At 45.9% G+C, this 16,020-nt stretch overlaps 1 protein-coding gene and 1 long non-coding RNA gene across 3 annotated transcripts; one reads left to right on the top strand and one right to left on the bottom strand.

Moving 5' to 3' along the window:
- Nucleotides 1-16: 16 nt before the first annotated feature.
- LOC113577880 (uncharacterized) lies at nt 17-5,610 on the top strand. The gene is made up of 2 exons (XR_003410686.3): nt 17-3,430; nt 3,537-5,610. It is a non-coding gene; the product is annotated as an uncharacterized LOC113577880 (long non-coding RNA).
- A 1,590-nt stretch (nt 5,611-7,200) lies between these two features.
- On the bottom strand, nt 7,201-15,905 carry tbrg4 (transforming growth factor beta regulator 4). Of its 2 annotated transcripts, XM_027010831.3 has the most exons (12): nt 15,752-15,904; nt 14,749-15,237; nt 13,015-13,196; nt 12,505-12,649; nt 12,133-12,307; nt 11,348-11,505; nt 11,128-11,238; nt 10,816-10,960; nt 9,882-10,127; nt 9,681-9,792; nt 9,331-9,445; nt 7,201-7,607 (listed from the first exon to the last, which is right to left on the bottom strand). In XM_027010831.3, the coding sequence occupies exons 2-12, from the start codon at nt 15,154-15,156 to the stop codon at nt 7,506-7,508; spliced, it is 1,899 nt and encodes a 632-aa protein (XP_026866632.2). In that variant the 5' UTR covers nt 15,157-15,237; nt 15,752-15,904; the 3' UTR covers nt 7,201-7,505. The 2 variants fall into 2 exon arrangements, with proteins under 2 accessions (XP_026866632.2, XP_081571375.1); XM_081715249.1 differs by lacking the exon at nt 9,882-10,127 and having other exon boundaries at nt 15,752-15,905.
- Between the last annotated feature and the right edge of the window lie 115 nt (nt 15,906-16,020).

The raw sequence follows: 16,020 nt of genomic DNA, 5'->3' as shown, positions 1-16,020 counted from the left end.
TTCTCTTCATCTCACCACCACCCTCCTCACGTTCCTCAGCCAGGCAAGGGGCAGTTGGACAGTGATGTCAGCAGATTTCTGCTGGGTCTCTCCACCGCCGCCTTTAACCGGAGAGGACCGATGCTTCACACCGATCTGACGGAAACGGGGGGGGGGGGGGCAGAAAAAGAAACACAGGGAAAGAGATGGAGAGAGAGAAAAAGAAACACAGGGAAAGAGATGGAGAGAGAGAAAGCAGTTTAGGTTTACGAAGTCTAAGATGCTTAACAGTTTGGACTCCCTCCCCCATCCCTCTCTCTCTGGAAGAAGAGTAGGCTGTTCACTCGCTTCCCTGGAGGCACACGGCAGCTGCTGTAGCCGACTGTCTCCTGTCGGTATGCTGAAACTCTAAAATGCTCAGTGGGACCTGCCAGGTCACACGACTGCCTACCCATAAAGACTTTCTGCTCATTTAAAGATTTAAAGGTCATCGTCCTGCTGCAGAGCCCAAACATTTTGTCATCCAGTGTTGAGGTGCACATTGGGATCCGGGCAGGTAGGTTGCTCCTGTTCACTTCAGATCACAGCTCTGCAGCCATCGGCAATGATGTCATCGGCACAGAGGACGAGCGCTCCTGCTGTGACGTCATCAGCACGCTGGCTCCAAGCGCCGGGGCAGCGCGTCTCGCCGATGGCCTGCTTCGCGTTGGATGATGAGCTGTTCTTGTGGGTTTTTTTTGTTGTTTTTGTTTTTTTAACCTCCACACACTCACCTCGGTTCATCGCAGGTCACTCTTCACCTCATCCATCCTCCCTCACAGGGCTTTTCTTGTGGTAAGCCCTCACACACACTCACCGCACGACCCTCGTCCATGTCCTCGGGGCTGTACTGCGCTCTCCATCAGTTCCTGACTGAGTGCATAACTAGTCATGGAAAACCGCAGCGCTCTGGGATCTGTACTGTTTGCTCTGGTGCATACAGGCCCCTGGTTTCAAATGGCTGTGCCTCGGACATGGTTTGGAAGTGCGGAAGTACACGATCTAGAATTACAGCCAGCGTCCTGTGCGAAAGGATCCACATGGCTGTCAAACAAAGAGAGCGAGTTCATAGTTTGAAGACACTTAGTAGTCAGCGGCATAACGTGTAGTTTGGACTCCCTGCTCTCCTACATTGATCTCTCTCTCCATCTCTCTCCACACTGCCTTACGCTGTGCTTTTATAGAAGTGCTTCCAGCGCATGAGCACGACTGTGTCTGAACTCGGGGGGGGGGGGGGCTGCCCATTATCCCCCTGAAACGCTCCACACTTAGATCGAGACAGAATAGGTTCGTCGCATGAGCATACTGCACGTTTCCACGGCAACTGGCCCACTGAACACTCGCTACAGAATGGAAATGGGAGATTCGGAAAGTTTCCGGAGCTGGCCAGATGCCGGGACTTTCCTGCTTTCTCCCTTGTTTGTCCCCTTCAATTTTACTTCCAACAAGCCCTGTAAGAATGATAGCAGGACATTGTTCAGAGTCCTGATGCGCTGCCTGATCCCAGGTTTACTGGAAAGTCCCCTTCTTTCCACTACTCTCTCTCTCTCTCTCTCTCTCACACACACACACACACACACACACACACACACACACACACACACACACACTTACTCACTCACTCACTCCCTCCCTCTCTTTTTCTTTCCCTCACCCACTCATACACAGACACAATCTCTTATCTCACTTTCTCTCTCACCCACACGCATGCAGCCATACACCCGCGCACATCATATCTCTTTGGATATTAAACCATAATAAACTCTACCACATGTATGGGTAGCCCGAACCATCTCAAACCCTTTTCTGTCACGCTATTCTGATGAAACACTCATCAAAATAGTGCGGCAGAAGTGAGTATGCTCACAGAATGTAGTGGGCTTCAGGAGAGAGTGTATAGGATTGTGGGTACGTCACTACCTGGACAGGCCTTCAGGTGTACAGGATTGTGGGTACGTCACTACCTGGACAGGCCTTCAGGTGTACAGGATTGTGGGTACGTCACTACCTGCACAGGCCTTCAGGCGTACAGGATTGTGGGTACGTCACTACTTGGACAGGCCTTCAGGCGTACAGGATTGTGGGTACGTCACTACTTGGACAGGCCTTCAGGCGTACAGGATTGTGGGTACGTCACTACTTGGACAGGCCTTCAGGCGTACAGGATTGTGGGTACGTCACTACTTGGACAGGCCTTCAGGCGTACAGGATTGTGGGTACGTCACTACCTGGACAGGCCTTCAGGCGTACAGGATTGTGGGTACGTCACTACTTGGACAGGCCTTCAGGCGTACAGGATTGTGGGTACGTCACTACTTGGACAGGCCTTCAGGCGTACAGGATTGTGGGTACGTCACTACTTGGACAGGCCTTCAGGTGTACAGGATTGTGGGTACGTCACTACCTGGACAGGCCTTCAGGTGTACAGGATTGTGGGTACGTCACTACCTGGACAGGCCTTCAGGTGTACAGGATTGTTGGTACATCGCTAGCTGGGCTGTCAGGTGTGTCAGACAGGCAGGGTTCTGTATGACTTCCTGTCCATTGGCCACATCGATGACTGAAAGCAGCATGAAGTTCTCTCACACCTGCTTCAGACAAGGCCAATCAGCTCCTATTCAAACCGACCTGTTTAAACTGTTCAGTTAACCGTTCTGTTTCATTTTGGGCCTCTGTAAAATACAAACATTTTGTCATGCGCATGTACAAATTGTTCAAAAATCAGTATGCAAATATTTCAAATTTGCCTGGCAACTCTGTGGGGAAATACTGTGGAAAATACTGTGGTAACACAGTGGTTATGGTACTCGACTGGTAAACAAAATTGCCACTGTTGGACCTCTGAGCAAGGCCGTTAACCCTCAGTTGCATTCAGACATTATTGTAAGTTGCTTTACATAACAGTGTCAGCTAAATACTGACTTCCTTGCAGAACAACAAACAATATAAACATTGTATATTTAAATAATAATTTGCTGTTTCATGCACTGTTATGTAGCATAAAAGACCCAACGGGGTGCATGCGTTACCTCACTGCAAGTGTTTCAGGTAGCCTGCTGCAATGGCCAGTGGGAGGCTTGCCCTTTGTTTGAGTTGCCATGGCAAACCACACTCCTTAATGGTATCACTAATCTGCCCTTTTGTCTGTCTCTCCACTTCTCTTTCTGACGTGGGAGCCTTTGCTTAAATGAGCAAGATAAGAAGATTACAGACCAGGCCTGGAGCGAGATCGGGAGGGGACCCTGGCTGAACTCGTCTTGTACACAGATGAAGAGCTGATGGAGAGGCTAGTTGGGACGGCAAATAAAAGTGAACAGCGTTTCCAAAGAGACCACGGAATAGTAAATGAAAGCAAGGGAGGATGACGCACGAGCTCAGTCTGTGAGGACCCGCGTCTAACGAAGCCGCTTGGGTAAACACTGCTACTTTGGCCTTATAAGAGGATAACTGCACAAGATGTCCCCCCACCCCCAACGCCTCAACCTTTCCTTGTGATAATCTCTACTTCATTCTTCCAGGGCCTTGGAAGGCCCCTTGCATAATGTGGCGTGGCCAATCTGGCCCAGTACACGGGTCAGCACTATTCTGAAGGCCGAGGCAGCCCCGGGGCCTGAAGACTCCAGGCAGCCGCCTGGGTCTCCCTCGAGACCGAGTTCATCGACGCATACCAGCGCTGCTTCGCCAGCCTGTGACCGCATGGCGCGATGCCTCTGCCCTCTCAGTGACACACAACATGACGGGATAGCACAGGACCCAGGGCTCGCTCCCTCACTCTAGCGGTTTTTCCCAAAGATATCTGGATTCAATTAAACACAGTACATAATTTATAATTCTTTAAAAAAAATGCAACAGTGCTATTTTGTGAAGATTTTTTTCTTTTTTGTATTTTAGATCAGCAGAATGGCAGAAATGAGTTTTAAATTCCTTTTGAATCGACAGTAGGCTTGTGATGTTAATCTAAAACAAATCACATTTCACCCTCTTATCACTGCAGCCAAAGCAAATCTGAAATCATTTCTAAATATCACACTAAAGACCAAAATTGTGTTTTTTTGTTAAAATACATTTTTAGAATCAAGCATTTTTTAAAAAATTGCTTAATTTATACACAGGAATTTCCAAGTATGCAATGTGATTTTGTTTGTTTTCTTAAAAGGAAAAGACAGAGGGGACTAAACCAAGTAAGTAAATAAATTAAATGCAAAAAGGGGGCGGTTACCTTTTGCATCGCTTTTGTATATGTTATTGCTTTACTAAAACTCATCACCTCAAAAGTCTTCACATCATGGGGTTCCCTTTTCCAATATTACACATCGTATAATATTCGAAAGCTATTCTGTTTTTAATGATGGTAGAAGATCTATAATGGCCACCCAAATTTTCTTTACTTCAGCCCTCCTCTTAATGCTATGTAGGAGTTTCTCAGGAGTGCTGTAGGATACAAGCTCATGTAGCCAGAGAATAATTGAAGGTGTGTATTCAGCTTTCCAATTCACTAATATACATTTCTTGGCAGCTGTACCAGTTAGCAATACAAAGTACATCTTAAACTGGGAAACACTTAACAAGTTCATGTCACCTAACAACCAAATCCTAGGGTCAGGATTCGTGTTTGTATAAATTACTCAGTATGTTTGTATTGATCAAATGAAATTATCGATTGAGTGATTTGTAGAAATCATTCTTTCCAGAACTTTCTCTCAGTCAGGAGGATGATAGGCACAATCAAAAGAGGTAAAATTGGGCAACGTTGTTTTTCAGGTTGGAGTGCAACATTTCTGTACTATATCAGTAATGTGTGGAAGTCTCCAGACATCCTTGTTGGATCTGCATTAGGCATCTTTTCTCAAGTTTATTAAGAATTTTATAATGTAGACAGTTCGGAAGAGTTCCATTAGCCAGGGATTCCTTAATCATGTTTGTGAGGGCGTTACCAATACGTTTGAAAAGGCCTTATGAATATCCACTGGGAAACCATCAGGCCCTGAGGCCTGCTTTGTAGAGAATTGGCAGAAAGTAGTACATCTTCCTCAGTGACCTCAGCATTCAACATATTATCCTGTTGACACACTTTTGGGAGTTGAAATCTCTAAAGAAATGCTTTGGCATTCCCTTTATCCCAAGCACATTCAGATGGATACAGGAGTTTGTAAAACCTTTGAAATTCATTATTTATTTCCTCTGCTGAGCTTGTCAGTATCCCATCTTGTTTTTGAACAGAATGAATAAACATTCAGATTCATCTTTTTTTTTTTTATTATTTGCTGGGTAAGGATGGTATCTTGTCCTGGCCATTCTACCTCCTGTCCTTTGAGTTCATAAGTTAGAGTAAATAATATGCATTTGGAGTCGTTTGTATAAGAGATCTTGATTTTTGCTGGAAAAGTGTCATATTTCATACCACCTTAAATCTTTTTCTTTAGAAGCACAGTATGTAAGTATGTAGCGTGTCATGAACGCTTTGAGGGTCTGAGGTGATGCAGTTTTTGTTGGTCTCCAGAGTTGTATTTGAGCAGTCCTGAACTGGACAAAACCTAAATCTCTGAGCATATGTGGTTTAAATGGCCAGATAAATGTCTGAGGACTAACTGAGTGCAATTCTGTTGTTAATTTAATTTGGTTACAGTCTGAGAAGAATATAAATAACCAAAGTACCACAGAATATCGTTTTTTGATGTAGCTACTAACCAATGAGCTGAAAATCAGTAATTTTTGCATATATTTCACCATGCAATTTCCCAATAAGGTAAAAACAAGCATTTCGGTATGGCAACATACACTGAAAGCAACTCACTTACCCAGGTCACAACATCAGGCAAATTTAGGTAACGGCTCTCCTGTAGCCGACAAGCAACATAGAAGAGCAATAAGCCCATTTTTCTAATGATTATTCACATCACGAAATAGTAATTATACTGACACCTAGTGGCCTGGATGATTCAGAGAGTCTACTAAATTTATTTTAAACATAGCTACCCCCAGATGGGGGACCTGCTTTACAGAGCATAAATTGGTTAATTTGAGTACTAAAATTTTATTTTTCACCTCATACGAGTTGCACTTTATAGAATTTTTTAAAAATAAATAATGAATTTCATAAATATTCTTTATGGTGGTATAAATGACCCTTCATACCATTCATCTTCATACTGTCCACATTCAGTACACCTTGGTCCGTAAATGGCATTTCCCATAAGAGGCACTCATCCCGTCAAATATGGCTCACAGCTGCCTCGTTGAAGCTCCAGGACTGACACATCCCCAGTACTGCCCTTCTAGTTGGGAAGGCACTCTCATATAGCACCTCTAATCCATGTGCATGTGAAAGTTCTGGCTTGCAGAGTACACAAAGGTACCAAGAGGTAGAACCCACGATTTGCAGAGCTGAAGGTGCAAACATATCAGACGCTGCCGGAAGTTGCTGCACGACTCAAAAATAATATCCACCACCACTAATCAAATATGAATTCTGAAATATGGTCACGTGTGTTCATGGCAAATTCAATAATTCTAGAATATTGTAGCAATTCTGTCATAGAATGCTATAATGTTATGCAATATGTTATTTGCTAATAGGCTAATTCTATATTATAATAATTCTTAATTTTAACAGCAAACAATTCCCAAATACCTCGGTACCCGAGTACAAACTGTACTGCAGTAAATAACACCTATTTTATTATTTTATTTTTGTCTGTGTGAAATGTTTCACATTGAGAATTTTAAAATCTGGATGTCTGAAAGTGTTTTAAATTGTTCCAAACTCCACATTTGAGCACCCTCCCTAATCTTTAAGATGCATCTCTTCAACCCCGACAACCATCTCCTTGGCAACAAGGAAATCCCCAAAGTGTCGTCTAGGCAACGGCACTGAGACTGGTAAGTGTGTGTTTATTATTAGTAGCAGGAGAGTTCTCTAAGGAAACAACCAGTTCGGTGTTTGGAAGACCTGCGGCACGGGACCAAGCGCTCAGGTGGCCTTGAAGTCCATTTAGTCAGTGGCATATGTGACAGTATCAGGGCTGAGCTGTGCTGAAATCCTCCAACGTCAGAGTGAGCTGACGATGCTCACAGCAGAGACCTAGACTGCAGCACGGCTGTATGCTCGTCTCACAACGGCGCCCGGGTACGCAAACACATACGAGCAGTCAGTCTCTTTCACAGATTGTAAGAAAGAGGAAAGAAAATGACAGACATTTTATTATGATCTTGATATCAAGGTAACAACAGCCGACCCAGAGCATCCCCAACACGCCCCGCCCCCTCAAGTGACTGCTGGAACTACTGTTTTTGGCGATCATTGGTTGTGGCTGCTGAGCCTCTCGGTCCTCTAGATGAAGCAGGGTAAATATGAATTTGTGATCCGTCCGTCCTCCACGCCTTATGACATTCTGCTACCACAGTCTGCTCATCTCTGGTCAGTTCCGTTTCCGTGCGACCGCGCTGAAGCGGCGCCTCGGTCCGATGAGCCGCCACGCTTTTGCGCGTCACTTGGCCATTTCTTCGGCCACCGCGTGCCCCATCTTGTCCTTCAGGTAGGATACTTTCTGCCAATCAAACTTCAGCTCCAGCCAATCAAAGTATGGCACCTGCAGAGGGACATGAGAGGCGGGGATGAAAGGGAAAGCAGGACATGGCGCGACTGGAGCAGCTAGGCCCCGACTGCCGTAGAGAAGCCATTTAAAAAAGAACCCTGTTTGACTGTGCTCACGGAGAGCCCGGCCAACATTTTTCCCAGGAGGCCGTGGGCTAACGGGACTGGCCTACATTCAGCAGGCAGAGACTCTGTCCTGCTCGACAGCTCTGCGACACTGCTGCTATTTATAAACCCCAAGCCAGCATGAGCCAACCTGCTCCGGCAGCCACTGCAGCGGTGACGTGTGAACCGGAGTTAGTCCTGCTGGCTAGCAACATGAGGCTTACACAGATGAAACCTGTAAAAGTGTTGAAATTCACATGATTCACTGCCACGCATGCATACTGGTACAGATTGTTTCATTGGTACATATTCCTGCCTGTGTGTGTGTGTGTGTGTACACGTGTGCACGTATATAGTACCAGTCACGTTTGGACACGCCTACTGTGTTTAAAAAAAAACAAAAAAACGGAAAGGTATCAAACCAATGAAATATCACATATGCGATTATATTGACTGTCGTTAAACAAATATCTCCTTGGAAGTATCGATCCTGTAATTTGCTGACAGCTTTGCGCACTATTTGTGCTCTCTTGACCAGCTTCATAAGGCAGACACCCATGATGCTTTTCCATCGGTTTTGAAGACCTTCTCGTGTATGCAGAGCACATAAAGGGTAAGGAACTAAAGTTGAGAGAAAACCATTTACTGAGGGTGCATGTAAAATTGTGTGTTTTGACAATTAATTCATATATAGGCCAACACCTTTCCCACATTTTATTTACCTTAGAAACCAACTTAAGCATAATCTATTAGATTAATATGCCTTTATTTCTATTAAAAACATACATTCACTCAGGTGTGTCCAAACTTTTGACTGGTACTCTGTGTGTGTGTGTGTGTGTGTGTGTGTGTGTGTGTGTGTGTGTGTGAGAGAGAGTGTGTGTGAGAGAGAGATTCAAAATTGTAGCAAAGGACAAAGTTTCCAGAGAAACAGGATGTTTCAGACAGAGGGCCTTCATCAGCAAAGTGCTTCAAGTGTGTGAAACACTTTGCTTGCACAGCTGATGAAGGGCTCTTTCCGAAACTGTTTCTCTGGAAACTTTGTCCTTCACTACAGTTCTGAATATTGCTACATCTCTTACTACATCTCTTACTACAAGACCCTGCATTTACCTGTACACACACACACACAAAATAAGTAAATAAATTTTATATATATATATATATATATATATATATATATATATATATATATATATATATATATAAAAAAAAGGCATCATGGAAACCCATGCCATGAAATGCCATGAAGCTCCTGACACCCTATACTGCTGTAAATTCCAGAGGAGGTTTGGATCTCTGCAGTTACTGAGTCAGCAGATTGCTGGTGACTTTTACGCATTATGCGCCTCAGTGCTCGGCAGCCCTGCTGTGTAACTGCGTGGTCTGACGCTTCCTGGCTGAGATGCTGTGGTTCCTAAATGCTTCCCACTTTTCAACAGTACCACTTGCAGTTGATCGTGGAACATCAAGGAGAAAAGAGATTTCACAAACCCACGGCCTCTGCTTTCACAAATTTTTGTAAAGGCAGATACAAGTATGATATAAGTATGTATTTATTTACACACACACACACACACACACACACACACACACGTGTGTTGCGCTCTTACCTCCACCACCAGAAATCCAGCCAGCTGAAGATGGCGCTTCTGCATCGCAAAGCGGCCCAGTAGATCTTTACTCTTGCAACAGAAATGGGAGAACTCCCAGGCCAGGAATGCCATTCTACACACACACACACACACACACACGAATGAAGAAGAAGGGGAAAATAAATAAATAATGATATATATCACTATTAATGACACCATCACACTACTAACAAACTCTAATAGAGGCAGCAGAAATCTTGGATATAAACTCTCATGTCACATTTGTTCCTTCGGTCTTCACATGTAGCGGACGTAGTCACGGCTGAGGGTTAACGGTTAGATTCCGTGGAACCATCTTTGGACCTCACCTGTGCGCTCCCTGGGGTAAGAGGTCAGCCCCGCCCCCTCCAGGTAAGTGTGGAGCCACCAGGTTCTCCAAGTCGACGGGCTTATTTTCCGCATCCAACACCAGCTCTGCATCTGATTGGTCCATGAACACAGCAATCATCAACATCGCGGTTAAATCTACCCGATGCCGTGTTCACCGGTGCGGGGGAGCTGGTACAGACCTATAACCCAGCCGTAAACTGTGCTGACGTTGGTGCGGAGGGCACTTGTACGGTTCTCGGCCAGGGTCTGGACAGCTGCATGCAGGCCCCTCTGCAGGGCGGTATGAGTGCCCGCCTTGACCGGGACCGCCGACGGGGTGCCGGCTGGGGGGCACTCCCCAGGGGCTCCGAGGGGCTCCAGTTGCCTCGAGGCTGCGATCTGAAGCAGCTTCAGCTTGTAGCTCACCACGTGACTAGCAGCCCCTTCTGCCAGAAAGAGAGGAGTCAAAGGACCAAAGCACAACAGTGCTACTCGACTGTGATGCTCCAATCGAAATCCAGGCCTGGGTTTTGTAATCGCTGGTAGGTAATTGAATGTGTATTGCACAGGTCTTCAATTTATCAGCCATCAAGGTCCTGGGCCTCTAGATTTTCAACCTTTTCTCCTTATTGAGAAGTCAGGAGTGACAAACTACATTTAAATGTTCAATTCACTTCTAGTGACTACAAAATCCAGGACTTTTCTTGGATGCCAACGCAGTACAGTCACCCTCCTGGTGCGGGTTTGGCCAGTGAGGGGGGGAAGGAGTTGCACGCCTGGATATCTACAGCCCTCTAGACCACAATTCCAACTCATCCGATCCATCTCTTTACTGTCTTTGGAAGTCCATGGTTACCTGGATCGGGCGAGTTTGATTTGGGTCATAGGTGAAACCTGAAGGTGGATCACCAAAAAGCGTGTTCCGCCCCAGGGTGTCATATTAATAGTCTACAGCAGCTCTGTGCTGACACCATGTGGCTGTGCACAAAACTGCACAAAAAAAAAAAAAAACCCTCTCTGGACCTATGCCACCAAATAGTTAATTTTGCATCATGACATTCATATACTGTGTAATATAAAACAACAATCTTGATGCGCTGTTTTTAGTGCACTGTGTCTCTGGGCGCTGCTCACCTGTGAGCTTGGTGTGGAAGTTGGTGTCTGTGACAGCAGCGATGTAGTCAGGCACTGCTTGCTGCAGCACGCAAAGCGACCAGACCATGTCCGTGAGCAGGAAGGGCTCCAACCCCAGCCAGGAGCCCCTCAGCGCTTCATGAACCTACACCCGCACCCCACAAAAACAGACTTCAGCTCGTCCTGTCGGGCCTGACATGCCCAGCTGAGTAGGTACCCATTCAAAAAAAAACAAAAAAAACAAAAAAAACCCAAAACAACCCCCCCCCCCCAAAAAAAAAAGTTCCCGTCCCCTCTCTTCTGATTGGCTACCTTTTTGTAGAACTTCTCCCTGTTGGTGGGCTGGAAGTTGAGCCTGGCGAATGACAGGATGAGGTTGCTCAGCTGGAGTGTGCTGTAGCTTTCGCTGCCGTTCATGAAGTGCTGGGGGTAACCGAGAGGGAGACGTGTAACCTCCAACACGGCATTTCAGGAAATGGAAATAGCATACGCCCTGGTGCTGGGCTGTGTGCGCGCGCATGTAGGCTCGTACCTGGGCAAAGCCCTCAAACAGAGGCAGGTGGAGCCATTTCAGTAAGGCCAGCGCCTTTGACCAGCGCATGACATCGGCAGGGCTCAGCTCTGGTAGCCAAGGCAACAGCTCAGAGGACATCCGCTCCAGCATGGGCGTATGGTGGAAGTTCAGCTTGCCTGCGGGGATCACGGGCACAGGAACAGCAGCTTTCAGTTAGATCACTGAGCAAAATGAAACGCATTTAGTGCCAAATTAGAACACCGAAATTACATATTTGCATGTTGCAATTTGTTACATATAGGACGGGTATACAAGTACCCATATTGTCCGACACTGTAGAAAATTACATTACTGGAGCTTCACCTTTGAAAAGCCATTTTAATCCCAATTAAACTTGAAAACGCACTTATCCAGTATTTCATCTTCAGTCATAATATTACAATATTATTACATAATAATATTATTAAATTCATCAGAGTAGTGTATTCTCCAGGTTCATTAGGTATTAAACCCCAATGCTTTGTAATTACCTACATCATTAACTCACCCCTAAGGGAACAGGCTTTGCTTACACACATACACTTTACACCAGACTTGTCTTGTGCCCTTAGAGGCAACGCTTAGTATGCTGCTATAGAAACTCCCTCATCCCTCTATCGGTCACACTATTTTGGAGTTTCTAGTGGCCAGTGTGTCTGCCCGAGCCCATTGGGGGTGTGGCCTCACGTCTACCCGAGCCCACTGGGGGTGTGGCCTCACGTCTCTGTAAAGGTGCCACACAATAGACTTTTAACTTCACTGACTGTAAGCGAATGCCATGTCAAGCAGCAGGGGCGCCTGGAGCTCGGACGAGGGTTTCTCTCGCAGGTGGTAAGACAGCGCCCGCAAGACGGGTACCGAACGGCGCCGCTGGGACGACAACGCTAGCGCCACCTTGCGGATGTCCTCGGCGCTGAATTTCTCGGCCAACTCCAGGACCTGCTCCGGAGAGAGGATGGGTTAACGAGGCCGACATCCGGGGGGGTACTGCAGTGTACATGCTACACTGTAGGTTGATGACATGAGAAAAGTTGGCGTTCATAATACAAAAACAATAATAGGAGTGTAAAAATTACACTGCAGACACTGAATTTCTATATTACGCTGATGTACGTACTGTGTGTGTGTGTGTTTACCTTATCTTCCAGCCTGTCCATGAGGGAGGAGGAGAGTGCCCCAGCTCGGGCCATCAGGGTGGCCAGAGTGCGAGGGTTGTCCAGCTCGGTCCAGCGCAGTTCCAGCTGTTTCAGCAGGGTGGTGGAGAGCATCTCATTTCCTTGCCTGCCAACCACCCAGGACTCCTGTCACTACAAGTGGAGCTGGCCAAGTGTCTGTGAGCTCGAGCTCATGTGATGGTTACCCCAACTATCAAACAACCCGCTCCAACCAGGCATTTGAAAACGCCGTACGATGGCCATTTCTCAGCGGGATTTTTTTTACTGTCACTCTGATACACACTAAGGATCGTAAAACACCCAACACATGGATACTGAATGTTTCAGTGCTTCATTCTTAAATCTGACAGACAGAGCTGACCCCCAGACAGAGCTGACCCACGACAGGGCGTACCCTGGACAGTGCCTGCCGCACGAGAGAGCCCGTCCCCATAGAGGCCCTGCCCCCGACAGAACCCTGACAGTGCTCACCCCTGACTGTGGCGTGCTGATACCCAGTCTGCCAGGTAGGCTAGCTGGCGGTAGGTGAGGCGGCGGAGTCTCCACAGCGCCTCCGTCTGGAGAGACTGCATCACTGGCGTACTGGGGAGGAGGCCGAGGTTGGAGAGCGAGTGCAGCAGAGACACCAGCATTCCGTTCCACACCACCGAAATCTGAGGTGGACAGAGAGACCCGGGTTACCTGCTGCTTCTCACCGCAACTCCCCCGCCAGGGGACAAATGTTTTTTTTTTTTGCTATGCATACTAAGGTCATAAATGTAACCTGCGAAGTGGAGTTGTGTATGATAGGGGAGAGAAAACCCAAAAACTCGCTGGGCATGTGGTCTTTACAGGGTGATGGGGAAACCCACTGTGATTGGTTTAAACAATACAAGGAATTTAGGACCACAGTAGGTTTATGAAACTGGATTCATTAGAAACAAATGATATATTATTCTCATTAAATGCATACAAGTAGAGCATTAAATATCAGAACATATGTGTTTGCCACATGAAAGGGTTTTTGTTGTTTCTACTTAAGTCCTTAAGTAGATAGTGAAAACCCAATTAAGCAAATGAGATAAAAACATTGTACTTGGTCAATTATTTACTGAGGAAAATGTTCCAATAATACATATCTAAGTGGCAAATGTGTGTGAACATCTAGAATTAGCAGTTCATCTGAAGGAGAGTCTGCTCTTTTCAACAATGGGATGACAAGGGATTACATTCAGGTGTGAGTGGACTCTGTCAAACATCTGCTCTTCACAACATGTTTGTGGAAGTGCATGATAGCATGAACAAAGGAGACTTCTGTGGACCTCGGAAAATGTTTTGCATGGTCATTACAAAACCAACTCTAGCTTGAACTGCAAAGCCTGACAGATTGTGTACAAATGAAAGAAATTCAGGACCATTGCTATGGGACCAGGAGTGGTCAACCAAAAATATCATGCCAAGATCAAGGCGTATAATAGTCTTACACTTAGAACTTCTAAGCACCTCAAGGCCTCTGCCACATCGGCTAATGTTAACGTTCATGAGTTCGTTATCAGAAGAACACTGAACAACATTACTGCACATGGAAGGGTTGCAAGCAGAAAGCACCTGCTCTACAAACCCCCCCCCCCCCCCCCCAAAAAAAAAAAACCCAAACAAAAACACCCTCAAACCCCACACACATTTCGGCTCATCTGCAGTTTGCTAAAGGTCCCATGGACAGGTTACAGAAAGGCTATTGGGAAAAGCCTTTGTGGATAGATGAGACCAAAATAGAACTGTTTAGTTTAAATGAGAAGCATTATGTCTGGAGAAAGGAAAACACAACCTTCCATCATTAGAACCTGATCCTATCTGGGAAACACTGTGGTGGCTGATGGAACAATGAATTCTGATTATACCAGCAAATTCTAAAGAAAAATGACAGGACATCTGAACTGATCTCAAGTGAAAGTGGCTCAGCAGCAAGACGACAACCCAAGGCACACAAGATTCTTGACCAAAGCTTGGATAAAAAAAGAATTACGTTAATACTTTGGAATGACCAAGTCAAAGGTCATATTTATGTAGCAATGTAGATCTAAAGGGTTCACAAACTTTCAAGCACGAATGTAAGCAAATAGCTTTCCGATTTTCAGAAAAAGATTTATGTACACTATAAAGCTGATATAAACATAACTTTAAATATCAGAATGTGCAGCCTGTGCAGGTCAGATGCACCGTTACCTGGGAATTCACCGTCTCCAGCATGTCCACACACCGGGGATCCTGCAAGAGGTTCGCAGACTCCGCCCTGTCCTTTTTCAATGCCAATCGGCTGATGTGGATCAGGCACAAGCCTGCCTGATTGGCTGACCCACCTCGCTCCGCCCACAACTGCAGCACTGCCTCAGGAGTGCCCGCCTTCTTGACAAGTTCGTCCAATTCTGAAAGTTTAAATTTAATGCTTGGCTGCTCTTCTTCTGGCAGCCCATGGCCCAGGCACAGGGGCTTGGCTGCAGGCCGTGCCCAGGCTAGGGGCCACGGTGTCCCTGCCCGCTGAGCTGTGGCGGCCTGCAGCCGGGACGAGGCAGCAGAAGCTTGAGGGCATCGGAGCAAAAGGTGAGCCCATCGGCCCAAAATCCTGGCAGTCATTTAGGTAAGTTTTTTTTTTCTTTTTCTTACAACTGACCAGTCAAGAGTTCAGTAGCTGGCATCCACATGTCAATCAGACAACTGAGACAAGAAGTGGGGTGGAGTTAGGTGGGGTAGAGAGAGGGGACATAAGACAAGACAAACAAGGAAGAGAAACCCATATTTATTTTTTCATATATCCAATATTTTTGGAAATATTTCTGTTCCACATGAAAGCTTTGGCCCACCCACTTTATGTAGCACATTCATATAACCAATGTGTTTAACAAAACGCAATCTAGCTAAACATGGAGCACATTTCCTTGTGCTGATCACATCTACTGTAACGGAAAGGCATTTCACAAAAACTGTATATCTATATGCAACAATCGAATCAGTTTAGGAGCTAAAACGTCCTGGCTAACCCTAGCTACTTATCAGGATAGCCACCTAGCTAACTATGTTCCTGACAGTAAGGAATCCTGACCTTGCCGTTAGGGGAGGCCCCATAAGATTCTTATCAACTAAAAGGTTTACGGTAATTCAGTGTAATTAATCGGGTTCATATGGCATGTCAGCGTTATAACGAAAATCGTCTCCTCAATCCCGAGCTTACCTTGTTTATTTCGACGTTACAATCGGAGTTTGCGGCGACATTCACATGGAACTGCCACCAAGAGTCGCGAGATATTTTCGTCAGAAAGCAAAGCGGTAAGCGTTCGTGGTGCGTCACTTGTGCGACAGATCACAAATTCCGGACTGTTCGGCGTTTAATTAAAAAAAGCATTGCTTTTAGCCTTCAGGTAACGCATAGACAAGAAAATACAGATTTACAATGAAAAAGGTGACATGACACATAGGTCATATGAACGTACAGATCATAAA

This window comes from Electrophorus electricus, chromosome 1 (genome assembly GCF_041902795.1).
Source record: "Electrophorus electricus isolate QZ-2024a chromosome 1, ASM4190279v1, whole genome shotgun sequence".
NCBI classification, from domain to species: domain Eukaryota; kingdom Metazoa; phylum Chordata; class Actinopteri; order Gymnotiformes; family Gymnotidae; genus Electrophorus; species Electrophorus electricus.
The sequence above is the reverse complement of the archived record's forward strand: the minus strand, read 5'-3'. Positions and strand labels throughout refer to the sequence as shown.